The 27,666-nt window shown below is 48.1% G+C and overlaps 1 protein-coding gene across 1 annotated transcript; it reads right to left on the reverse strand.

Moving 5' to 3' along the window:
• Window positions 1-416: 416 nt before the first annotated feature.
• On the reverse strand, window positions 417-27,188 carry srd5a1 (steroid-5-alpha-reductase, alpha polypeptide 1 (3-oxo-5 alpha-steroid delta 4-dehydrogenase alpha 1)). The gene is made up of 5 exons (XM_078539092.1): window positions 26,752-27,188; window positions 22,927-23,093; window positions 15,325-15,426; window positions 15,080-15,230; window positions 417-766 (listed from the first exon to the last, which is right to left on the reverse strand). Exons 1-5 carry the CDS (start codon window positions 27,066-27,068, stop codon window positions 700-702), a joined length of 804 nt encoding a protein of 267 aa, XP_078395218.1. The 5' UTR covers window positions 27,069-27,188; the 3' UTR covers window positions 417-699.
• Window positions 27,189-27,666: the final 478 nt, after the last annotated feature.

Below are 27,666 nucleotides of genomic sequence, written 5' to 3' on the forward strand. Positions count from 1 at the left end.
TAAGAATCAATATGTCAATTATATTAGAGAGCAGCATTTAATAAGAAAAGGAGGCAAGTTAGTTGTTACGGTCCATTTCAAGAATTTCAGTGGCCTGGATTTTGATCTCAGTAGTGAAAAAATACATTAATTACATTTGTTCATAAACTTTTTATGGGATTTTGCACTGGAATTTACTACAAATTAGAGAACCATAAAATGCAGCTCGGTCTATGGAGAACCTGGGATCTGTGAGAACAGAGCAAGTAACTGTGTAATTCCTTAATCTGAATGAAGAATCATTAATGAGCAGTGGAGTGCCTGAACCAGGAAATACCAGTTAGAATATCAAATTCAATGCCAAAGCAGATACAGGAATTGAAATAATGAGGGGGAAAAAGGAGAATTGTATTAAGAAAGAGATATAAAGAGGATCTGAAAGAAAAAGCACAAAAACATTTTCTATTTATTTGTCAAAAAATCTCCCGAAATGACTAAAATCTGAAGGAATGAGTCTCCATGCTTATAGAAGTTAACTGTCAGAGTTAGGAGGGTTATTCAGAAGCAATTAGTACATATCACAAAGTTAAAAATGGGTTCTTATGTTAGAATGGGAAGGCTCTAACTTGTAGTTCTTGTCTAGAGATAAGTATACCGACTTCTCAATGCATTTATTATCTATCCAGTGGAAAATCTAGCCATATGTAAGTATTTGACATTTCAATATAAGAAAGGTATTAAGGCCTTTCTTGACTTTGGATAATCTTCAAACTTTTCCAGATACCATCTGCAATGAAAAGATAAAATATATTTTGAAAGCATAAGCAGAAATGTTTCAGAACATTAACTCATCAGTTTTCATTTTTTGTAGTTCAATAATATTTTGAATATCCTTGAATAAACCATAACCATTTTCCTTTGCGTTAGATATGACTCCAACCACTGGAAACTTTCCCGCCCCCCCCCCCCGATTCCCATTGACTTCAATTTTGCTAGGGCTCTTTGATGCCACATTCGGTCAAAGGCTGCCTTGATGTCAAGGGCAATCACTCTTACCTCCCTCCTGAGTTTAGCTCTTTGGTTCATGTTTGGACCAAGGATGTAATGAGATCTGGACCCAAGTGGCCCTGGTGTAACTTGTGAGCATTGGTGAGCACTGTGTACATGCTGCTTGATAGCACTGTCGATGACACCTTCCATAACTTTGTTGACGATTGAGAGTGAATTGATGGGGGGGTAATTGGTCTGGTTGGATTTGTTCTACCTTTTGTGAACAAGACGTACTTGGGCAATTATCCACACTGCCGGGTAGATGCCCGTGTTGTAGCTGTACTGGAGAAGCTTGGCTAAGGATGTGGCTGGTACTGGAGCAGAAGTCTTCAGTACTATTGCTGGGATGTTGTCAGGGCCCATACAGCTTTTGCAGTATCCAGTGTCTTCAGCCATTTCTTGATATCTTAGATGCTGGGGATCTCAGGAGGGGACCAGCATGGTTATCCACTCAGCACTTCTGGCTGAAGTTGGTTGAAATGCTTCAACCTTGTCTTTTGCACTATGTGCTGGGCTCCCCGATCATTAAGGGTGGGGATATTTGTGGAGCTTCCTTCTCCTGTTGGTTGTCCACTACTGTTCATGACTTTGATTTAATCCTTTGGTTGAGAGATCACTTAGCTCTGTCCATTGTATGCTACTACCTCTGTTTGTCAAGTAGTCCTGTGTTATAGCTTCATCAGGTTGACATCTCATTTTTGGGTATGCCTGGTGCTGCACTTGGCATGCCCTCCTGCATTCTTTTGGTGAATGCAAAGTTATTGAGGATTTGTTATGTAGAGGAGAATAATTCAATACTTCATTTGAGAGGCATGAATGTTATGTGTGTGTGTGTATGTGATCTGGTGAAAAAGACGAGTGGAGGAAGGGAACAGAACCAAGGAGAATACCTGAGTTGATGAGAAAGGAGGTAGAAGCTGACTCATTAACTACACTAGCAGCAAGGCAATGCTAAATGAATCATTGTGTTCAGAAACAGCACTGCCAAGATAGGTAACAGAATGTAAATAGTTACATTGTGATGCTAAAAGTCATATTGGCACATGGTTTAGACCAAAATTTTAGAAGTGGCCAATTGAGAGCCAACATCGACTTCCATAAATTTTAGAAAATTCAGAAGGACAATGAAGCAGCGGATTAACCATTCTTCAAATATTGATCCAACTGTTCCTTAAAGAAAATTTCTGCCTCAACAGTTCCATGCTCCAAAAACCTTGTGTAAATAAATTTTCATCCAACCATTCTCCTCAACCTCCTAGGGATAATTTTACATTTCCTTATCATTGACTCCCCGACCACAGTCTTTTCCTATCAAAATCCTTCATAATTTTAAATCCTCCTTTAAATTACTTCTTAGGTTCCTCCACTCCAGTTATAATAATCCTAGCATCTCATAATATCCTCTCTCATCCCTGGCATCATTCTGGTGAGGTGTATTTATGCTGTATGCTCACTGTGGCTTTAGTGCCCTTTCTATTATGAGGTACTCAAACTGCACCCAGTATTCCAACTATAGCTTAACTAATGTTCTGTACAAACATTTTAATACTTCTTTACTCTTGTATTCTTTTCTAGATCTTTCTATTCATTCATCCCCTACAAATCTTTCCATTGAATAAATAATTGTCCAAAATATATCCCTTATCTTAATTTCTCTTCCCAGTGGTGTATGAGGCAGACAAAGCACCTGCTTATACCTGTTTCCATGGCTAGTTTTTCCTGGAACAGGTCGCCAGCCTGTCACCAGAGGCTATAGCTCGAGGGTCACCACTCCACGTCAAGCATGGCTGACCAGGATACTCTCCGGCTCTTACCACCTGCCACTGGCATATTAGAAGGATTCAAAGGTTGATAATTATCCTGTTTTGCCAAGTTATGAAAGCACCTTCTGTGGCCATCAAGTCCTGGGGCTGAAATTTCCAAGCCCACTGGCAGCGGGCATGATAGGTGGCGTGTGGGGAAAATAAGGCACGACCTGCTTCATGATGACGTGAAGGTAGGTTGCAATCATCCGCTCAACCCGCCGACAAGGGGCCGCGTTTCCCTCCATTGGTCGGCAGAGAGCTAATTGTAATACATTAGCATATATTTAAAAGGCCAGGCTCTTGTAATCCCACCGTATTGTCCGTCCACGTCAGCGGGAAAGCACGCCGGCGTGTTTCACAACAGCATAGAGATGACGTGCACTTGGCGGCCTTCACTTTGGGGGAACTGAGGTGAGTGAGCAGCAGCGTTCTCCACAGCTCACCCACTGTTTACAGGCCTCAGGGGTGCCGGGGGGTTGGGGGAAACTGATGCCTGGCCCCACAGGCGACTGCTGAGGGGTTGGGATGTCTGGGGGCAAGTGCTGACCAGCCACGGAGGCAACTGCTGGGGGGCGGGGGGGGGGGGGTCAAGTGCTGCCCTAGTGCTGCATCCCGCTCACAAGCAATCGGAAATGGGGGGGCAGGGGCAGTAAGCGAGGGAAGTGGCTGGGCATTAGGGACACCTGTATAAACTGACCATGCCACTGTAACTAAGACAGATCAGGCGCAGCCACAGTGATATGATTGGGGTCAGGCTCCTAGCCTGCTCGCCAATGCAAGCATCGCAGAGGCACCAAAGGGCCACCAAGTGCTCCATATCTTACCCCCAGCCTCCCCCGCCCCCCCAACCTCCGGCACACACTAAGAGTCCGCCACCGCTTTGTTGGACCGCGGAGCAGTTGGACTGCACACGTTATACAATCTCCTCGCCAACGCTGGCCGTGTAGCAGTCACTGCTGGAGGCGCTCACAGCCCCTTGTAATCTCAGCATCCCGGTCTGGACCAGTGTCCCCCATGTCGCAGGTTGACAGGGCAGCCATGCAGTGCACATATCTCTGGCCATCCGAGGGGCGGTCACACTGGGCCAGGAAAGGTGTTAAGTACAGCCATGATAACCATGTCTCTCTCTCTTTCATTCTGCAGGAGGATCACATCAGGATCATGGATCCTGGTGACCTAGCTGTCTGCCTGATGGCCTACAGAGAGCGAAGACCGAGGAGAGAGCAACTAAGGCTCCTGGCTGTGCAAAGGCAGGAGCAGCAACCTCATGAAGAAGGGGCAGCAGGGGCTCCCGCACACGATACCCAAGAGCGACAGCGAGACGAGACTGGTCGGCGCCTAGCAACACCCAGGATCTATAGACGCTGCCTGCCATTCCTGCAGATGACTGAGAACCAGTGTTACTGACGACTGCGCATGTCTAGGGACCTGGTGGCTCACATCTGCCACTTATTGCAGGACTTGGCGCCAAGGAGACATGGAGGGCATCCACTGCCAGTGGCTGTGAAAGTGACTCAATTTCTATGCCAGTGGTTCCTTTCAGGGCTCCACAGATGACCTCTGTGGGATATCACAATCAGCCCTCCACAAATGCATCCATGAGGTCACAGATGCCATCTTCTCCATGGCACACAACTTTGTGCATTTCGCCTGGGACCGGGACAGCCAGGATACAAGGGCCATTGGATTCGCCCTAATCTCGGGATCCCCACAGATACAGGGTGCGATTGACTGCACTCAGGTCTCCGTCGCTACACTCAGTGGACTTCATCAACCGCAAGGGCTTCCACTCACTGAACGTGCAGCTGGTATACGACCACCAGAAACGCATCCTTCAGGTATGTGCACGGTTTCCAGGGAGTGTGCATGATGCCTACACCCTGAGTCAGTCACAGATTCCTGCAGTCTTCCAGGGTCCACAGAGGCTGCAGGGTTGGCTCCTTGGGGACAAGGGCTACCTGCAGAGGCTGTGGCTGATGACACCCGTGCAGTGGCCTCAGACTGCAGCAGAGCGATGGTATAACGAGGCTCATGCAGCAGCTCACAATATGGTGGAGTAGACTATCGGGATGCTGAAGATGTGGTTCTGGTGCCTGGACCGGTCTGGTGGAGCCCTGCAATACATACCACAGAGGGTGTCACGCATCGTCATCGTCTGCTGCGCCCTTTACAACCTGGCTCTGCAACAGGGTGAGGAGCTGACTGAGGAGGAGATGGAGGAGCTGCACATCTCATCCGATGAGAAGGATGCCGACAGGGATGAGGGTGAGGCGGTCCTCGGTGGTGACAACGATGAGAATGAGGCTCTCACACTGGCTAAACGAGGCAGGTGCACTCAGGAGGCTCTCAGAGCTGCCAGATTTGTGGAGGATGATGACGACATGCAGTGAGGTGTCCCCATAGATCCTCACAACACAGTTGTGAATGTTTGACTCCAGTCTGGCTTACCTCAGCACCAATAATCTCTGTGACAAGGCTCCTGTCATGGAGATGCAGTGGAGGCCCTAATAGGTGCTCGATTGCCAGAGGGTGATGACGACATACAGTGAGGACACTCCATAGATCTTCACACAGCCTCTGAGAATGTCTGACTCCTATCTGGCTGAGGGCAGCTCACTTGTGCCCTGTGACCAGGGCCATCTCAGAGACACAGCCATGAAACTTTAGATGCATCTGATGCTGTGTCTGCCTTCAGCATCTCAGCCCTTCAGGAGCTGTGCACAGCATCACTGGTCGCAGATACTGGTGTGATGAGGGCCAGCCCCATCTTAAAAGGTGCTGAGAGCACACACAGAGTATGAGAGAACTCTGTGGTGCCTGCCCACTACATTCTGGCAGCAATGACCAGCACTGTCAAGGTGCAGGCATCAGTAATGTTTCCAGGGAGTGTGAGGCTGGACCATCACTTTGGTCTGAAGGCTGCACAGAGCAGAGGGAAGAGGCCCTGGACTGAGACACCTGCCTTTATCTTGTGCAGAAAGGTTTCACATCTGAGTGACAAGAACACTGTTCATCAGCACAAGGAGCCACAGGCAGGGAGACATTCTAAGGAGTTTATTAACAATAGTGAACAGTATTTACAAGTGACTAACACCCATGCCCAGGCTGTGCAATTAATTCTCACCAATTGTTCTCAGCCATAGCTAATGCTGCTGCAGTCTGGGAGTGGGCTGCTGCTCTTGCTCTGGCTGCTGGCTTCCAGCTTCTGATTTCTGGCTGCCGACTGCTGGCTTCCTGACTTTCTGACGGCTGCTTTTCTTGTGTTGCTGCTGTTACTACTTTGGAGTTTTTTTATTCACCTTCAACTGGAAGAAGATTACTGCTCATACGGAGGAGAAAAGGAGTTCGGGGAGTTGGACTTTTTATTTCTGGGGACCCCTACAACCTTCTGCTACTGCAAGGCCTGAAGAGCCTGGAAGTGGGAGTCTGGAGAGAGCCAGAGGGGAGAGTATAGAACTCCAGCCGGACGGGGAGGACATTTTGCTGTGCCAGAGGTGGGTGCCTGGGGGAAGAAAAGAACTGCAACTGATTGATTGCCTGCAGGGGGAGGGAAGGAAGACCTGCTTTCTTCAGAAGGGAGGGCAGTGACTGACTGAGCTTTAAAAGGGGAAAAGAGAACCTGCACCCCACTCTGCCCTCCCTTGCCTCACCTGGGATAGCTAATGCTGCCCAAAGCCATCTGCATAGAAGGACATCTACCGTCATTCCTGAACTGTGCCTGAGTGGTGTTGGCTGCTCAGGGGAAGACTCCTCCCGCTGCAAAACATTGGACCCTTCCCCCAGCCCACCTCAAGAAACATTGGGGCACCTGTCTGCCTTGGTTCCCTCTGCCTCCCCCTCCTCCTCTCCATCTGCTCCCACTCCCCAATTCACTGCTTGTTTTGTATATTTTACCTGTATCGGGGTGGGTGCAGCGCTCCCCGATGGCGGCAATGATGTCTTCACCAGTGGCGGGGCCTGTTCGGGCCACCTATGCAGGGGCGGTGGCCTCTTCAGCCCCTGCGGCCCTGTTGCTGGTTAAATTGCTGACCAGGCAGCTTGAGGTGAAGTGCTACGCCCACCCCACAATGACCATGGAGGCCTGTGTGAAGGCTCTGGCTGGGGTTGTCGGCCCCTCAGCCATAGTTGCGGCCTCAAAAATGCATGGGAAGGCCGGTGTTCTTCCTGAAAGGCCGAGCGGGAGGTGCACCTTGCCCTCCAAAAGGGGCTGAGTGTTCCTGGCGGTGGACCTTCTGGAGGCCACCGCCCAGAGACTCATCCCCGATGGGCCCCTCCTCCCTCATCTTCGTCAGCTGGGGGAGGTAAAGTCGGGGGTGGCACCGATTTCGTGCGGCATAAAGGACCCGAGCCTTCGCCATGTGTACTCCTTCCGGCACCAGGTCCTTGTGCGCCTAGCCCGGGAGGAGTGCACCGAGGAGGGCTTTGATATCTCCCTTGAGGGAGCCGCCTACTGCATTTTTTGGTCAGCGGATGGCGTGCGGTGCCACGCCTGTGAGGGGGTGGGGCATGAGAGGAAGAACTGCCCCACCTCCAAGGCCGCCAGTGCTATCCAGGCGGCCATGGCTGGCACCGTCATTCCTCCCCCCGCCACCGCTCCATCTTCCTCCCAGCATGGGAGATGCCGCCGGCAGCCACCGCCATCTCGGCTGCTGGTGAGGCGGGGGGAGAGCCCCCACGCTGTAAAAAGATGCGGAGGAAGACCCGCCACCTGGGGGTGGTCCCCCCAGATACCCCAAACCCACCCTGAGAACCATACCCCTGAAGACACCGGCTCGGGGGAACAGAAATCACCGTGTGCGCTCCCGGGCGCGGTGTTGTTCCCGGGTCCGGCAGCGGTGAGGCGCGCGACCCCGAGCCAGTGGACTCCTTGAAGGAAGTGGACTTGCCCAAACCCCAGACGGCAGAGCATCTGGGAGGGCTGGATGAAGTGGAGGGGGCCTTGCCGATGGAGGTCTCCCCGGCCCCCAGCCTACCCCGGAAGGGACGTCACCCCTCGGAGGTGGGGGAGGATGTTCTGACCCGTGAGGTTGGATGTGTCCCCTCCCCCAGTGAAGAAGTGGTGGCGTCTCCACCACGCAAGTCCTCGCTCTGCCCTCTGGGGGGAAATCAAACCCCCGTTACCCCTGTTCCAGTGGTGCAGTCCCCTGAGCAGGGCCCCTCGGGGGTCGGTGAAGGTACTGCCCTTGCGGTGGTGCCCCACCCCGATCCACCTTGTACCCCCGAGATGTCATCTGGCCTGCCAGGGGACTGCGGCAGTCCCTTCAGGGCCCCTCTAACTGGGTCATTGGGTGGCGGAGGCGAGGAAGGCCTCCCTGCTCCCTCCCAACCTTCAGCACCGGGCGTCACTGCTTTGGGTCCGGTGCTTTTTCCGGACTCGCCGGACGACCTGGTGTCTGGGGGAGGAGCGGGGCTCTGAGCTGCCCTCTGACCCCAATCCCCAAGAGACGACCAGAGAGGACCCCTCTGGCCTTGATCCTGGGGGTGGGGATCGAGGTGGAGGTGGAGCCGACTGGCAGCCCCCGTACTCAATACGGGGGAGGGGCTGGAGCTGGAGGCGACGATCTGGAGGACGACGGAGTTTTGGTGATGAGCACTGGGGATGATTTAGAGTCATTGTTGGGTGAGGTGGTGGATCCCCACCGACTCTCCCCACATCCCTGTACAGGAACTCTAGGATTTTTAAGCGAGTAATCGCGGTCACTGAGATAGGGTCCAGTCGGCCCTGAACCAGTGGCATTCTTTTCCTCATGTTCTGGTCTGCCTGTGAGGTCCTCAAGGCCCCTGGGCTTTACAGGACGCTAAGAGGAGGATCCACACGTTTCTCGCTGGGTTCCTGAAGGAGAGGAAGGATTAAAATAAAAAAAGTCCTCCTTTTATTTCAGGTGTTGGTTGCACATACTTCTGACAATGAAGACTACCATAGCCAGCCTCAACATACACAGCAGCAGGGACGCACAGCGCAGGTTCCAGAACTTCTCGGTCCTCAGGGACGGGAAGTATGCGGTGTGCTTCCTGCAGGAAACCCAGACCGTTCCGGGAGACAAAGCTACGTGGCTCCTGGAGTGTCTACATGAATCACCTAGCCTCCAGTTCTGGCGGGGTGGCTATCTTGTTGGCCCTACATTGTCAGCCGGAGATCTTGGGGGTCAAGGACCCAGTGCCAGGCCAGTTGCTGCACCTGACTGTGCGCCTGGGGGGCGCGGCGCTTCACTTTGTGAATGTGTACATTCCCAAGGGCGCGCAGCAGCAAGCGAGCTTCTTTGAGGAAGTGCCCATTCATCTGGGCTCCATCGACACGGGCGGGTGCATCGTCCTCGGAGGGGATTTCAACTGTACCCTCGAGGAGTTGGAGAAGGAGGTGCTTGACCTGGAGGCACGTCTCCATCAGCCCGATGCGGACCTGGCCCTGAGGTCAGCGTACGATGAGAAGAAGGGCGCGCTGCGGGACCTGCAACTCGTCGGGTCCCGGGGCGCGTTCGTGATGTCATGGATCCGGTTCCTCCAGGAGCTGGACTGCGGCTCCCCCTTCTTCTACTCGCTGGAAAAAAAAGGCACAGGGTCCGTCAGCAGCTCCTTACGCTGCTGGCCGATGTCAGATCCTTTGCCTCGTCGGAGGGCATCAGGGTCATTGCCAGAACCTACTACACTGCCCTATTCTCTCTGGACCCGTCCAGCGAGGATGCTCGCAGAGTTTTGTGGGAGGACCTGCCGCAGGTCGGCCTGGAGGGCGCCAGAAAGCTTGACTCCCCTATAAGTCTGGGGGAGCTGACCAGCGCCCTCGACAGCCTCTCCAGGGGCAAATCCCTGGGGCTGAACAGGCTGACCGTGGAGTTCTTCAGGGCGTCCTGGGGAATGACTATGTGGGGGTCCTGGGGGAGTGTATCGCAACCGGGGAGCTGCCCCTTTCGTGGCGCATGGCAGCCATTGCCCTGCTGCCTAAGAAGGGGGATCTCCGCCAACTTAAAAACTGGCGCCCGGTCTCCCTCCTCAGCACGGATTATAAAATTTTTGCCAGGACCATGTCTTCTCACCTTGGCACCGTGCTGGACCACATGATTGAACTTGACCAGTCCTACATGGTCCTGGACCGCACCATATTTGATAACATCCACCTGGTCTGGGACGTCATCCCCTTTTCCCAGAGGACTGGTCTGTCGAGCACCTTCCTGTCTCTTGACTAGGAGAAGGCGTTCGACAGGTTGGATCACGAATATTTATTTGGGACTCTGCAATCATTCGGGTTCGGGACGCATTTTGTCGCCCTGTTCGGACTTCTGTACACTGCCGCAGAGTGTCTAGTTAAGGTTAACGGGTCCCTGACGGCGCCCCTTCGCTTTGGGAGGGGAGTGCGTCAGGGCTGCCCCCTGTCTGCTAATCGTATTCTATCTGCGTGGAGCCTTTCCCTTGTGCAATATTGATCCCTCAACCAACATTGCCAAAAAATAGATCATCTGGTCATTATCTCATTGCCGTTTGTGATACCTGGCTTTGTGTAAATTGGCTTGTTGTTAGGCATGAACAAATCCCGACAACCACCTCCACAAGAGAATAGGAAGAGCTCCCCTATTCTCCTCCAGATTAGTGAGATTCTTGACCCATTCACTACCTCCACTCACCAGCTTCCTTTACACCAGTTTCAAGATAGGGAATACAATGCAATGAGTTGAGAGTGACTGCCCCTGACATCAAGGCCGCATTTGACTGAATGTGGCATCAAGGAGCCCTAGCAAAACTGGGGTCAATGGTCAGTGGGGGAACTCTCCGCCACTTGAAGTCATACCCAGCATAAAGGAAGATGGTTGTGGTTATTGGAGGTCAGTCACCTCAGCTCCAGGACATCACTGCAGGATTTCCTCAGGATAGTGTCCTTGGCCCAACCATCTTTAGCTGCTTCATCAATGACCTTCCTTCCATCATAAGGTCAGAAGTGGGGATGTTCGCTGATGATTGCACAATGTTCAGCATTATTTGCAACTCCTCAGATACTGAAGCAGCCCATGTCCAAATGCAGAAAGACCTGGACAATATTCAGGCTTGAGGTGATAAGTGGCAAGTAACATTCGCATCACACAAGTGGGAGGCAATGGCCGTCTCCAACAAGAGGGAACCTAACCATTATCTCTTGACATTCAATGGCATTACTATCACTGAATCCCCCACTATATACATCCTGGGGGTTACCATACTCCAGAAACTGAACTGGACTAGCCATATAAATACTGTGGCTACAAAAACAGGTCAGAGGCTAGGAATCCTGCAGTGATTAACTCACCTCCTGACTTCCCAAAGCCTATCCACCATCTACAAGACACAAGTCAGGAGTGTGATGGAATACTCTCCACTTGCCTGGATGAGTGCAGCTCCCACAGCACTCAAGAAGCTTGACACCATCCAGGACAAAGCAGCCCACTTGATTGGCACCCCATCCACAAATATTCATTCCCTCCACCACCAATGTACAGTAGCAGCAGCGTGTTCCACCTACAAGATGCACTGCAGGAACTCGCCAAGGCTCCTTCGACAACACCTTCCAAACCCACAACCACTACCTAGAAGGACAAGGGCAGCAGACACATGGGAACCCCACCACCTGGAAGTTCCCCTCCAAGCCATTCACCATCCTGACTTGGAAATATATCACCGTTCCTTCACTGTCGCTGGGTCAAAATCCTAGAACTTTCTCCCTAATAGCACTATGGGTGTACCTACACCACATGGACTGCAGCAGTTGAAGAAGGCAGCTCACCTTCTCGTGGGCAATGAGAGGTGGGCAACAAATGCTGGCTTAGCCAGCGACACCCGCATCTGATGAATGAATTTTTTTTAAATGTTAAGAATTAAAAATGCAATACAAGAAGTGAGTCTGGTTTTATCCAGTGTACAAAGTACTGAAATTTGCACTTAGTATGTAGGCAAGGCTAGGTTTAATGCTCATTCCAGATTAGTGCCCTCTTGTGGAGGTGGTTGTCAGGATTTGTTCTGCATGGGCTGGGCATCGGGGTGATCCTCTCGTGCTCCTCATGTTTAGTGACCCGGTTGACCTGCGGAGGCTGGGCGAGTGCCAGGAGGTCTACTCTGCTGCGTCCTCTGCCAGGATCAACTGGGACAAGTGTTCTGGACTCCTGGTCGGACAGTGGTAGATGGATCCCCTACCCGAGGAGCTTGGGCCTTTCACCTGGAGCAGGACTAGCCTCCTCTACCTGGGGGTCCACCTCTGCCCTGCTGAGGAATCCTGGCCGGTGAACTGGCAGGAGCTGGAGACCAAAGTCACCACTTGCCTGCGGCGCTGGACAGGACTGCTCCGAGTGCTGTCTTACCGGGGTCGAGTTCTGGTCATAAACCAGCTGATTGCTGCCATGTTGTGGTACTGGCTGGTCACTTTGACCCCTCCCCTGGACTTTGTCACAAAAATCCAGAGAATCATCATCGACCTCTTCTGGGACAAAAGGCTGCGCTGAGTCGCTGCTGAGGTTCTGAGTATCCCGCTTAGGGAGGGCGGTCAGGTGCTGGTGTGCCTACTCACCCAGGTGGTGACCTTCCGCCTTCAGGCCCTGCAGCGGTACCTTTACGCGAGCCCCCTCCGAGATGGTGTGCCCTGGCGACCTATTTCTTCCGCCAGGTGCACGGCCTGAATTATGACGTGCAGCTCCTGTTTGTAGACCTGGGGGGGCCTTTGTGGTTCCTTGCAGGCGTTGCCCATCTTTTACCAGGACCTGATCAAAGTCTGGAACATGGTCGCCTTGCGACACAGCTCCCCGCCATTAGGAGTAGCGGCTATCGTCAGAGAGCCGCTGCTCAGGAATCCGCCCCTCCGTCCCCTTCAGTGGCTGGCAGAGAGGAGGGCTGTGGCTGCCAGGGTGACCAGGATCGGGGACGTGCTGGGTGGCGAAGGAGTGGGCTGGATGCTCCCACAGGAGTTGGCGCATCGCACGTATGTGGACATCCGGCTCGTGGCCAATGCCATTCAAGGCCTTAGGACGGTCGTGCTCGGCCCCTACGTCATGCTGGACCTCGAGGTGGTGCAGGTGTGAGGTGGTCTTTCGTCTGTTCGGACGGAATTTCACATTGGCCCCAAGCCCCGAACCTTCCCTCGGGAGCCGGTGCCCCGCAACCTGAGCCGCCTCGCGGAAAAGCCCTCCGTGTCATTAAGCACGGCGCGGAGGGGTTTCCTGTACGGGCTGCTGCTGCACACCTTCCACTTCCTTGCTCTCGCCCGCCGCCCGGACACGCTCTGGCGTGCCTTGTTGCCGTCTGGCAGTGGAGGTCACCGTTGGGGGGCCGTCTACGGGGGTGTCCTCCCACTTTCCACTGGGGACCTGGGGTGGAGGGTGTTGCACGCAGCAGTCCCATACAACAGCAGGATGTGTCAGTTCACGGACTCCCAAGATACCTGCCCCTTCTGCGGCCTTGTGGACCACGTTTACATAGGGTGTTGTCGGCTGCACTCCCATTTCAATTATTTAAAAAACCTTTCACTGCTGTTTTGTTTGCCATGCTCCTGACCTACAGGCACCCGGTGTGGAGGGGGTGCCAGGAGGGAGGAGGACATCCTCGTGAACCTGCTCCTGGGTCTGGCCAAGTTGGCCATTAACAGGTCCAGGCAGCGGATGATTGAGGGGGTCGTCCGACCCGACTGTCTGCCCCTCTTCCGCGGCTATGTTTGTGGCTGGGTGTCCCTGGAGAGGGAGCACGCAGTGTCTGCTGGCACCGTCGAGGCCTCCCATGCTCGGTGGGCACCGCGGGGACTGGGGTGTTTTGTCGACCCTTTTAATCATATTTTGGTTTAATGTTTGTAACTCTCCTAATTTAGGGGCTGCATTTATTTTGTCCCCGATTTTGTTAATTTAGTTTATTTGGTTGACTCCTTAACTTTCCTAACCCTGCCACTATGTCTTGGTGCTCCCCGGACATCCACAGCAGAGGTGGAGGCAGCCTGCTGACTGTGATGCCCTGTCTGTGATGACTTTGGCGGGCATCCTCTTGAGGGCTGAGACTTGGAGGGGCCCAGCCTGCTTTCGGGGTCCCGCTGATAAGTATGCCTGGCCTGTGTGGGTGGTGAGTGGGCCCATGGATGGGATGAGGGCAATGATGGTGTGTGTGAGAGAGTGAATGGTGATGTCCCTTGCACTGGCAGTGAGTGAGGGCCCTGTGGGTGTGTGATGGGTTTGAGAGTGAAAGAGTTGGCAGTGATGAAAAGAGTGACTTCCCTGGAAGAATGGAGGAGACAATTCATCCTTTTGCGCCACTGGGTGGCTGTCCTCTTCTGATGGGCATTGGCACTGACCACCGCTGCCACTCCCTCCCAAGCCGGGTTGGTGACATTGCTACCCATCCTGCGGCCAGAGCAGGGGTAGCGCACATCCCGGCGGGCCTCCACGGCATCCAGCGGTCGCTTGAGGGACCCACCATTGAAGTGGGGGGCTGCAGTCTTTTTGCCTTTGCTGGCCATGTCTCCCGGGCAGTGGTGGTGAGCGTTTGCTGGCGGCTGCCTTTTAAAGATGGCGGCTGGCGTGATGCAACAGCGGGGTGATGGTGAGCGGGCGAATGAGAGCCCACCCAACATGGAAACAGCATGTTTCGCAGGAGTAAATATATAATGAGGCGGGCTGGGGAAGATACGGCGTGAACATCTGCCATTTTCATCAGCGGGTAGGACTTCATTTTACCTGCCCACTACTGCACTTAGTGCAATTCTGGGAAAATTCAGCCCCTGGATTGGAACTTGAACCCCAGAGTTTTTGCCTCAAGATACACACTGCGCAACAAGACAACCCCAGTATATGTTACCTCATTTATCCATGTTAAACTGCATGTTCCAGTTGTGTGTCCATTCTGCTAACTTGTCTGAATACTGTTTTCAGGTAGATACCAGGGATGTCCAAAAATATTGGGGACCAATATGGTGGCAGCTATGCTGCTTGCATCCAGAAATTGGTACTGCTATATGTTGTGTCCTTTGTAGTTTAGAGGTGACAAAAGTGTATATGAAAGTGTTAACAGCAATGGGATGAAGTGGGGACAGAGGCGTAAATAAGTGACCTTGGTGATAGGCATGATGCACTTCTTTCCAGCAAGAAACAGCTGAACCTGGTGCATCACTCCATCATGCTGATGCAAGTTCTCCCATAACAAAGCAGCAACAGAGAACAGGAATACTTTCCTCTTGGCATTGATATTCATTTCTGACTTAAAAAGTAATTTGAATAAAACAATAGACAGGACACTAAAATTAACTTGAACCTTACCGATGATGTTGTGCAGCCCGAGAAGCAAGAATGAAAAATCCAAATACAGCGAATGCTGCACTTGGCAGTGACCAGCAAGCTATGGCAAACCCAATCCATTCTACAATTTCTCCAAGGAAGTTAGCACCAGACACATATTCAAACATTCCTCCTTTAAAATATCAGAGAAATTAATGTTTACAAAAATATATAGTACAATTTGTTGCAGTAAAGGCCCAATAGAATATTATTTTAAAATCACTCACCATGGGGGATCTTATATCCTGTTTCACCAGGTTTTCGTAGTTTTCTGAGGATATGGTCAGAATGCAGGTTTACTGACAATCCAAGAAACCAGAGTACAAAGCCTAAAAAACCAAGAGCTTACATTTAATAATTACTTCATCAAATTCCTCTCAACTGTTCACAGTTTCCATTTTGTTTTCAAAAGTAATAAAGGAAAGTTAGCATGGAAAAACAAGGGTTGTACGTGGTGCCAGGAGAAGTAAATTAGGATGTACAAGTATTTCTTTAGTTAAGTAAAGTGCAAACACTAATGTCACTCGACTGGATCGAGAACAGGTGCCAAGGGTAGAATTTTGAAATTGTGTTGGAGGTGCGACTGGAGGCAGGAGAGCAGGACAATTGGCAACAGAGAGTGGCAGAGAGTTACTAATACTTTTTCTCAAGGCCATTTTTCTTTAGGGCTTGCCCATTTCAGAATAAATGAATTTTTAAACTCGGTGATAAGTTTTAGTTATTGTCATCAACCTTCCTGGTACTGAAAATTTACCTTTAAAGAATGCAACGTCACATTCTTCAGATTTTAATTATTGTTGGAGATTTAAGAAAATTAAATATTTTTTGATTTACTTTGATTTCTGTCTCCCTTATCTCAGTTAATCCCACCTCCATTCCCTTATCTTTATGTCACTTTCTGTATATGATTTGGCATTGAAATTAAATATTCTAATTCAAATCTTTCTGGATTAGACTCTGTGGCTCCAATATCAATCTGGAGGCACATTGGGAGCAGCAGGGAGGGAGGTGGGTTCCAATATAGAATGAGAAATCTGGAAGGAAGTTCAGAGCATCGGTCTGACTGTTTAACATGGGCACTTTCATTATCATTTTACTTCTGGGTTTCGCATTCAATCTGTTGCAGCTGGGGGATGAGTCCGTATCACAGCATCAACTCTAGTATTTAAAAGAGCCAGTCCAAAGATGAAACTTGGAGGCGCTTGGAGTTGGAAGCAATAGAGGAAGAATTTTCAGTGTGGAGTCAGGGCACTCAAAGGCTGCACTCTGCTTCAATTACACCCTGCATGATGTGCTGCTGCAGGCAGTGAAAGCTTGGCACGAGGTACTGTTCCCCAGCAATGGTCAGCATAAATCTGCTGCTGACACCAAAAAGGCATAGCTGGAGATGGCACAGGTGGTGAGTAGCAGAAACATCATGCTGTACTCCTGAATTCAGTGCAGGAAATGCTTTCAATGAACTAATCAGATGAAAAAGAATGAGTACAGATCGCTCGATCTTACCAAGCCTACTTCTTTGCATCATTCCTCATACGCACTTACCCTGCACAGATACTGACCCTTCTCTTTTTATGCAATTCCACACATTTCCATCTATCCATATATCACTGCCACATGAAGAAATTCCATGCTTCCCCCTCATAGTCAGCTTCACCAAATTCACTGCATCCATTGGATGAACATATGACCTTACTCTCACTCATAAGTCTGTTCGTTCCCTCATTTTGGACAAAGGCACAGAACTTGAGGGAGAGGGAGAGAACTGGAGATAGGCCTCCACAGATTTTGAACATAGGGCAGGAGAGCAAGAGCTGGAAATCAGTAGAATTTTGGTCTCCCTGGCAGTCAGAAACAGGGAGCTATCTCAGCAACCTGGTGACACAATTGAATATTAGCTACCCACATCATACCAAACTCAGTCATGCTGACTTGATGACAACATTGACTGAAACATTATCATGTTCATAATGATAAATCCTTACCCTGGATCTAATTCATATCTTTTCTCTCCCTTTTTGCTATCACCAGCAGATTTCTGCTGACCATTGCTGGGAAACAGTACCTCGCGCCAACCCTTCACTGCCTGCAGCAGCACAATAATGGAGATTATTGATCATGATTCCTCAGAGGACCTCAATCCCTCTGAAGTTGCACCATTTTAGGATTCAAGCAGGCCATGCAACAGCTCAGATAATCGCACTTCAATGGGACCAGTTAGAACAGTAGTTGGGTTTTCACCTGGTGACTCAGTGAGCAGGAGCAGATGGTTGTGGCAGGGACAACAGTGGTGAGGTCATGTTAGAAGACACTGCTTTCTAAGCTCTGTCCAGCTTGACATAGATACCATACCTTGGGGGTCACCAATGTAAAGAAGAACCATTGAGCAGCAACAGACAATGTGCAATGTGCTGACAGGCCTTCCAAGCACACTGACCACAATTGCAGAGTGGATGGAAGTATTTGCCACAAGCATGAATGAGTTGATGTTGCAGGGCATTTGCATCTTGCGTCCTTGTCTGGATACAAAAGACTGTGGAACATTAAACTCTGCAATAAAATGTGTACATGAATGTCTTGAACATGGCCATGTTGACTTTGGAAGTCAACATGTCTGCTACCTTAAATAGGAGGGTAAATACCTTAGCCTTGGCCTTACAATGCTACAACGAACTACACCAAAGTGCTCACGATCATGGTGGTAGCAGTAAAATGCAACTGGACCATTACAGGGATGATGGTAAAAAGGCTCATGGAAGTGTGGACTCCAGTCAAAGCATGTTCACTTCTCATCCCTTGCCCTTTCTCAGCCAGTAGCCGACCTGGAATCTTGTTTCCTAATGGTCAAGTCTGCCATTGCACAAATGCAGACGGAGCAGTCTTTGGCAAGGCCTTCAGAGGCACAAAAAAAAACCAGAAGATGTCAGGTAAACGCATCAGAGCAGTCAGAGCAGGGATATGAGCAACCTGTCTCCTTTTGACTGAAACGACAAAGATTGTACCAGGTAGGAGCGATATGAAAAGGAAGAATAAAGCTTTGTCATTCATTGCACAAAGGTATGCACATCAGTACAAGAAAATGTTGTGTTTTTATTTTAGTTTGTATTGTTAAGTCACATAAACGTTTTTATTTGGCTCAATTTTCCCTTCTCATCCATTCTTGGTGCTGGGGACACAAGTCACCTTTTAATTTGTTTGCTGATGAATGGGGATTCATGAATTGCTGGAGATCATGAGGGTATGTTCAAGACGTGATTGGTTATTGCAGGTCTCCTTTGTGTCTGTGGCATGGGGGAGGAGGAGGGAGTGGGAAGAATGGTAATAACATGTGCTGGTGACATCAGTCCACTGGTGCAACATCAATGAAGTTTGCACTAATAGGGCATCACTCACATCTTGGGCAGCAATGTGAGCAGCTGGGGGTGATGTGCCATCATCACCTTCCTTCTCTTTTTCCCTGCCTGAATTTTCCTGAGGAGGATCTAAGCTCTTTGCCTTGTTCCTTCTGCAGGTCCAGATATATTGTTGTGCAGAGTGCAGCACACCACGACCATTCCATAGAACTATAGAAAAATTACAGTGCAGAAAGAGGCCATTTAGGCCATCGTGTCTGCGCCGGCCAAAAAAAAAATACACACATCTTAATCCCACTTTTCAGCACCTGGTCCATTGCCTTCCAGGTTACAGCACTTCAGGTGTAGATCCAGACTTTGGTCACATCTTGCAGACAGGTGCAGGTTCAGAATGGGGGTGTGTGACCAATACTATGTAGAATAAGGGGAACCTCGGTGAGATAGAAACGGGAATCTGCAGAAGCAAATCCTATGAAACAGGTCCAATTCTTAAGGGCAATTAGGGATGAGAAATAAATGCTGGCCCAGCCGGCGAAGCCCACATCCCGTGAATAAATAAAAGAAAAAATTACTTACTAACTGGGAGGCAAAGCACAGCCAGCACGTGGACCATGGCACTTTGGAGCAGGACGGTGTCCAAAGGGGTTTTGAAATGGACCTGGACGCTCCCTGTTGTGAGATGGGTCTTTTAACAATGCTGCAGGAATAACGAGTTTCGATCTCTACAAGTCCCCTTGTTTCATGATTATAATGTCATTACAATGGGGTGTGAGATTCCACAAGGATGAGAGGGAACTCTTATGTTCTTGTAACTTCTGTTGGAAGCTTCCAGGACAGATGGCTAATCCTGTGAGTAATGTGACCTGCAGCAGCCATCTTTCTGATTCAGCAAAATTTCATTAAATAAAATAGCAAAAAAAATTAAGTTTGAGGTATATAATTCTGATTTCTTTTTATGTCTTATTGACATGACACATTAATGAGGTTTTCAACAGCTGATGGGCTGAGACAAGGCGAGATCGGGCCACGTTATGGAGGTGGAATTAGACAGTCTTATTGATGGTGCAAATGTGTGGTCGGAAGCTCATTTCAAGGTCAAATATGACAGAGGGATGGAAACATTTACAAAAAGGTGAACTGGAGTCAAAGTGGGGAAAATGACAGACAAAAAAAATGATACAGCAATGATAACTAAGGCATGTTTGAGAGAAAGGATTAGAAAATAGAAAAAAAGTTGCAGTAAGATAATAAGAGAAAAAAAAATTATTTTTGCAAATTGCAATGGGAGATAAACCAGTATAACAGAACATTCTAGGACATGTTTTAGCTATGGGGTCCAAGAGGGGAGGCAGATGGCAGCCAGTCGGACCTGAGCAGCATGAAGCTCAAGAGATTTTTCTGCCCAAAGCCATTTATGGTAGTTGACTTGTGGGTGGGAGCAGGATGCTGCTCAGCAGGAGTACCTTGAAGGAACTCAGGTAAGTGGTTGAGAGGGTGATCAGGAATACTGAAATCAGGGGAGGGGAACGGAAGCCAAGATTTCCCAAAGTTTCCTCACACTCTTCCTGGTCCACAAAACAAAATTACAATTAAAATGCGCTTACCATTCTCTGCTGCTTCTGGACCTAGTGCCTCTTGCAACCAGGTTGACCTAGCAGAGAAACCATAATGGCCTCCTTACACAGGTTAACTGTTAAAATCACAGTCAAGCCCCAATGACACCATCAAAGCCTAATCTACATATTCAACGAGGGCCCGGATGCTTTCAAGGCTGTGTCCCTCTTGACTGCTCAAAAGAGCAGGTCAAGATAGCAACCCAACTGCAGACAGAAGAATCAATGCCAGAGTCGCGCATGAACCTGAAAGGCAGCATGAAAATCCGCCCATTTATGTCTTTGTGTAGAACATTATGGACGATGCCCCTCTTTCAGCCTCATGCGGGCATGCTGGAAGTCTTGTGGCACAGTGGACAGCATCCCTGCATCTGAGCTAGAAGCTCTGGGTTTAAGTCCCACTCCAGGACTTGATGGCCAAGGATGGTGCATCCATAACACAGCCAAAGTAGATAGAATATCAACCAATAAATCCTTCCGACATAGGGTAATGGCAGGCAATAAGAGCAGGAGAGATTCTTGGTTAGCCATGTGATGGAAAGAAAATTGGAGTATCTATCATCAATATCCATAGCTCCAGCCTACAACATGCATATAAAAATACATGTTGCCACAGCAACTTGGGCCGGTTGGCTCAGTTGGTTGGATGGTCAGTGTGGATCAGATTCCTGCCAACAGCACGAGGTTCAAAGCCTGTTCCGGCTGGGGTGGATTGGGGACCTGCCTCCTTGACCTATCTGTGGTGGAGATTGCAGACTTGTGGGTCAGACCAGCCTTTGGGCAGAGAACTGAAGAAGAAGAATGGACAAAAGCAAAATACTGCAGATGCTTGAAATCTGAAACAAAAACAAAAATAGCTGGAAAAACTCAGCAGGTCTGATAGCATCTGCGGAGAGGAAGACAGTTAATGCTTCGAGTCCGTATGACTCTTCATCAGAACTAAAGAAAAATAGAAATGAGGTGAAATATAAGCTGTTTGAGGGGGGTGGGACAGGTAGAGCTGGATAGAGGGCCAGTGATAGGTGGAGGCAAAGAAGAGATTGCCAAAGATGTCATAGATAAAAGGACAAAGGGGTGTTGACGGTGGTGATATTAACTAAAGAACAAAGAAAAGTACAGCACAGGAACAGGCCCTTCGGCCCTCCAAGCCTGCGCCGATCATATTGCCTGTCAACTAAAATGTTTTGCACTTCCGGGGTCCGTATCTCTCTATTCCCATCCTATTCGTGTATTTGTCAAGCTGCCTCTTAAACACCACTATCGTACCTGCTGAGTGAGTAAGGGAGACAGGCCAACAAGAGATGCAGCAGTGAGGACAAGAATCTGAATGATTTAGCAAATTGGAGGAGACACTCAGTGTGTACAGATGTGCCGAATGATAATATCAGACTCTTACAATTATGAAGCTGGGTATTATTTCATCTTCTCCCCCATGATGTTCTGTAAGATTTTACTGGAATGTGTGAAAAGTCTTGCTCCAAATAATTCCTTCGCTTTTCTCTCCCTCACAATTATTAGGGGACCTTCAGTGGCTATCTTCACAGAACGGGAGAATTTTAACCAAGTTTTTAAAATAAGAAGGAAGTTACTGCATTTGCATAATGGGCTAGTCCCAGTGTTAGTATGGTGTAAATGCCAGACTCCAGTAGGACACGTACAAAGGCAGTGCTAGTGATACCAGAGCACTATTACTAAACACAATAAGAGTGACACTGGCTAAATCCCCCTCTAAATCACATTTCAGGTCCTAACGTCTGATCAACAGTGGCACTCCCCCTGCCAACTCCCTCGCCCTTTTAAATTAAGTGGGCTAACAGCTCTGCACACAGCCCAGAGGAATTCCAGAGGTTATATCTGACCCAGCTGGAAACAATGCATTTCTCTTTAATGCCCCTCAAAAGATCAGCCTTGATTCAAACACAATTCAATTCAATTCTTGTCTCAGCCAATTCAGGGAGATGCAAGGCCATGGTTAATGGGACAGAGGGACCTGAGCCCACCACACTGGGCTCTTGACTGGGAAGTGTTGAAGACCGAGCAAGGGTGGGGTGCAAGTCAATCATTGACAGCTTAGAAAACAGGTTGATCACAGAGCAAGATTCAGGAACAGTTACAGATTCAATCAAATGAATCAGGTCTCACTTTGTATCCGGGCACACCCCCTCACACGGGCACACCGGGAATATCCCCCTCACACAGTCACACATGCACACTCACTCTCACACACGTACACTCACTCGCACATGCACAGTTAGGGAATATCCCCCAACAGTCACTAATGCACGCTCACTCACATGCACAGTTAGGGAATGCCACTCCCGGCATTGGGAATGTTGCATTACTCTATTTTCCCACCTCTTCACAGCCAACTGAAGTCAATGGGCTGCAATTCCATTGTACCTTTTGACTTTTAGGATGTGCTAATGGTGACATTAAAGGTAGAAGCAGGACGAGCAAGAAGAATGGACATGTTGCTAAAATAGGGACACAATGGCATACCGTTGTAGATCAGCTGTGCAGTTATGTAGACATTATCACTCATTAGACAGTTTCATCAGTTAGCACATGCATCCGCTAGGACTGCATTATATCCTGAGCGTGTTGCTGCCCTGTTGTTATTATAAGTCTGGTTGGAGCAAATTTTCTCCTGCATTGCCTGTGGGAGAATGTGCCCTGCTAATTAAATCTTTAGCTCTGGAAGACTCCAGCACAATCCAAACTGGGTGGTAACCCTACCTACTATAGGTTGACTTGTACGGAGAAAGGAATATTCTCTGTCTTATGCCTGTCGATCTCTGGAGCATCCTCCACTACAGCATTATCACCCCCTCCCCAAAAATAAACTTTTACATCAAATTAAGATTACCTGTGAGGAAGCGTTGATCAGTTATCCAGTCTGAGGGGTAGACAGCGTACTTGCTTAGGAATCTAGCCTGCAGATATCCATTATATAGGCAAAATATGAAAGCTAATATAAAAGAAATGAAAGGCGTTGCTTTTCCTCCTTTAATTAAAAAAGGGAATATCAGTGACCTGTAACAAACAGAATTGTTGACTATTATTTTTTTCAAAAAAATATTCAAATCTGTAAGTAACAATGAACCTGGGTAAGTAGTTTACTACAACATATCTAAGTTCTCATAATCTACTATTCACTTCTTGCTCTTCATTTTCATAGTCAATAGTTTTCTTATCTCACATTTTCTCTTATGATCAGATGCCTTCCTAATTTCTTCATTTTCTTATGCAGCAGGCGGCTATTGAGTCTTGGAAATACTGAAATGAATCACGGAAGCAAAGATTTTAAATTAATTTTCCTGACCAAAAGCCATTTGTAGATGTTCACAAGCACCTGCTCCTTACCCATTGGTAGACCTACTTTCACCAAATGGGTTCAAAAAAACAGAACAAGCTCAAACGATTAGGCACGTAAATTAAATGGGCTGCAGTAGCTCTGTCCCTGCAGAAAGGGGCACAGGGCAGCAATGCCCGCTTTTAATGTGTTATGCGCTGGTAGTAATATTTTTGACTAAGGAAGTGGTAATCTAGTAATGAAGTAAAAAAAATATTTTCATGCATGTACTGCTCCATCAAAACCCCAACGATCGAACTACAAGTACACTGTGCCTTACAAATGCATCTGCAAGAATCTCAGTGACTAAAGTAAACGGAGCTAAATTTCAGGCACTCGCCTTTAACAAGAGCTGTATCAGCATAGAATCTGAGAGATACTTCTGGTGTAGCCTGCACGGATTACCATGCTTAGAAGGTGTGCCAACACAGGTGTGCTCTGCATGTGCTGGAAGTAAGCAGAATGGGCAGATTATGATGTCACACAATGTCTAACGCTGATTTGGCCATCAATCTGTCATTTTGGATCTGACAGGTCCTGTTAGGATCCTCTCTTAAACATGTGTTCAGCTGCATGAGGGACCATTCGTCACCCCCCCCACCCCAACATCATGTAGCACTTGTTTGCACCCCACAATCAAGGCAACCTCCTCCATATTTCCTGCATTTCTAACTAGAATACCCAACAACCAGCATGTCACTGAATCAGAAGCTGCGTGGCCAATGTCCAATAGTCAGTTTTTGTCATGACAACAATTCTTGAAATTACAAAAATAAGCTATTTAATCAAAAACAATCATCTCGTTGCAGCAGGTTAGCCTTTAATATCTACTAGCAGATTTGAGAGTGGGTCAATCTATTTCAATAATTTCATTGAAATTTTCTTTTGTGTCTTAGCAACCATCTAATCTCCTTTACAATTTTTCTTTTGTAACATTGTAACTCTGCTGCTGACCAGAAAGGCATCAGGAATAGTTGTGCATGCACACTCGGGATATGAGGAAAACCTTTTTTACCCAGAGGGTGGTGACGGTCTGGAATGCACTGCCTGGGAGGGTGGTGGAGGCAGGTTGCCTCACATCCTTTAAAAAGTACCTGGATGAGCACTTATCTTTGAATATTATGACGTGCTATGGGCCAAGTGCTAGTAAATGGGATTAGGTAGGTAGGTCAGGTGTTTCTCACGTGTCGGTGCAGACTCGATGGGCCAAAGGGCCTCTTCTGCACTGTGATTCTGATTCTGTGAATTCTCCATATTGGAAGGTCAGAATCTCATTTCCTGATTATATAGCTTCATCTTTTACTGAATCGTCAAGAAGCATGTTTTACATTTACTAAATGAAAAGTGAACTAGATACAAGAACTTGCAATTGGTTAAGGGCTGCACAACTTAGATGAGCAAGCCATGTCCCCCGCATGGATGACTGCAGAATCCTCAAGGTGGGGAGCTGTCTAAGGGCAAATGACATCAAGGTGGTCAGTACAAATGATACAAGGCACCCTAAAAAGAGCTTTACAAACTTATGCATTGCAGACTACCTTTCTTGGTAAAACACTGCAGTTAATTGGCCTACGTGGAGGAAAGTACTGAAATTTGGTTCAGCATGCTTCAACATCTACATCAAACTAGCAACGTCTAGCATGCCAGAGAAAGGCTAGAGGTGGCGCAGCTGAAAAAGTTCCCCCAAGCACCAACAACGACAACATGAACTGCCAGTTTTGTGGATGTCCATGCCGATCTCACATTGGATTCTTCATTCACGAGAGAACCCACAGAAGGCGATGAAATCACTTACAGCTTGGACATACTCGACTAATGAGGATTCTATCACCAATCAGCTGCAGTGAAATCATCCACCAATTCATGGTGAATTGAGGCTTACTGGTTATTTCTGTTTGCTGTGTTTTTTAAAAAAAAAACATTAATAGGATGTGTATTAAAATCACCATTTTTTTTCCAGCAATATCTGGGCCCATGTCCCATTTAAGGGTCGCTATACCATCTTTATTAATAGCTCAGATTTTGCAGTTGCAATGACAGTTAAACTATCAGGGCTCAACATCATTGCAACTGTGAAACTGACAGAAGCTTCTGGTGCCCACAGATGTGCAGTTAAATGTGGAAATCTAGAAGTTGCTGTCAGTGATTTCCCACTCTCCACAGGCTGCAAAGTTGAAGTCCTTGTCGCTGGAAATCTAAAATCACCTGAATCAAATTGAACATCCACTTTTACGCTACTATTCTCAGTGTAAGAATCCTTGAAAAAGTTATGCATTGTTGAATGAGGTCTAACGGGACTTTTAGCAGCAGATTAAGTTCATAGTTACTCCTGAACGAACCTCATATGCCCTGAAAAACTAGTTTCATATTTGTGGAATGCCATGACAAGAATATAGAATCACAGATGGTTACAGCACAGAAGGTGGCCATCTGACACGACATGTTGTGCTCACTCTCTGCAAGAGTGATTCACCCAGTACCACTCCCTGCCCTTTTGCCCCAAAGCCCTGCAAATACTTCCTCTTCAGATAATGATCCAATTCTCTTTTGAAAGTCATGATTCAACTTGCTGTATTAAAAAGATTTTCCTCATTTCTCGATTGCTTTTTTTAGGCAATGAGCTTCAATCTGTGTCCTCTGGCTCTCGATCCTTCCGCCAATGGGAACAGCTTCTCCCCATCTACTTTCTCTAGTCCCCTCATGATTTTGAATACCTCCATCAAACCGCCTCTCAACTTTCTCTTCTCAGAGGAGAACAGTCAAGGCTTCTCCAAACTACCTACGTAACTGAAATGTGATAATTAATAAATATTTTAAGCTAGTTTATGATATTTCAGCTTCTAGCTTAATCCCATGCATATTTCCCAAACTTTATTTTGCTGTCAGTAAAATTATTAAAATGTGATGAATGATTAACTTTGCACTTCATTGTTTGCTGTCTGTGACAATTCCTCAATGCGAAAGGCTATTTAGCTAACTTGATTAGATCATTGTTAAGGGACACCAGAGATCCCCAGGAGTAGATGGCACAAAGTAAAATAAAAGCAAAACACTGCGGATGTTGGAAATCCAAAACAAAAATAAAAATACCTGGAAAAACTCAGCAGATCTGACAGCATCTGCGGAGAGGAACACAATTAACGTTTCGAGTCCGTATGACTCTTTTTGTTTTGGATTTCTAGCATCCGCAGTTTTTTGCTTTTATACAAGAATGAAATCCATGCCACAGATCACTGAATCGTGTGGGAAGCTTTCTTCGAGCACTTTGCACCTGACCGCAAAATCCGTTAATTTTATTGTCCTACCTGTTTTCATTAATATGAAACATGCAGCTCTTACCTTTGGGTGTAGTGACAGATGAACATGCCCAGGAGGAGCTGGTTGGGAAGCTGCAAAGGTTTAATGTCAGTGCTGAAAAACATTAGATAAATTGGCAATACCAGGGACGGGATCTCCTGGATAAACCAAGCAGCCTTCACATTGACTTGAATCCCCCACTTATTGGAAGCATATCTTCCATATGGCAAATCAACGGACCGCAAAACCATGAATGAACAGCCTCCCATGAGGATCATGAGCCAGGACAACGATTCCATTAACAACTCGTTTTCATTATCCAAACCCAAAACAAACCGGAAGAAAGACTGCGGGAACATATTGAGAACTTAAAGCCAATTGCTAAGTCTTCCTTTATCAACCCAGAAATTTCAATATGAAATACGGTGAAGTCCAACCAAGTATCGTTGCTGCATTTCCTAAGCAAAAGCGACCTCGAATCTAGCTTTTCAAGACTCGGAGGGGGAGGAGGAGGAGTTTGTGGCTGACCTTGTTATCAGCCATTCAAAAGCGGGTTTGTTTTACGAGTCACGTTTTGAGTTTGATTGTGAACCAGCGAATGACAGCAGAGCAGCGTTCCCGGCCCTACACTGAGCGCACACGTTTATCACAGGAACGCCTCTTATTTGCTCATTGCAAGCATATCTTCTGTATGGCAAATCAACGGTGAATGAAGAGTACAATTTGCAACAAAAACAAAAACTGCTGGAAAAGCTCAGCAGGTCTGTGGAGAGAAAGACAGAGTTAACGTTTCGAGTCCAGATGACTCTTCATCAGAACTAAAGAGAAGTAGAAATGTGGTGAAATATATACTGATTGGGGGGGGGGGAAGCTGGATAGGAGGCCAGTGATAGGTGGAGTCAAAGGAGAGATCGCAAAACATGTCATAAAAAGGTTGAAGGAGTGTTGATGGTGGTG

The sequence above is a fragment of the Cetorhinus maximus genome, chromosome 3 (genome assembly GCF_964194155.1).
Source record: "Cetorhinus maximus chromosome 3, sCetMax3.hap1.1, whole genome shotgun sequence".
Classification (NCBI taxonomy): Eukaryota; Metazoa; Chordata; class Chondrichthyes; order Lamniformes; family Cetorhinidae; genus Cetorhinus; species Cetorhinus maximus.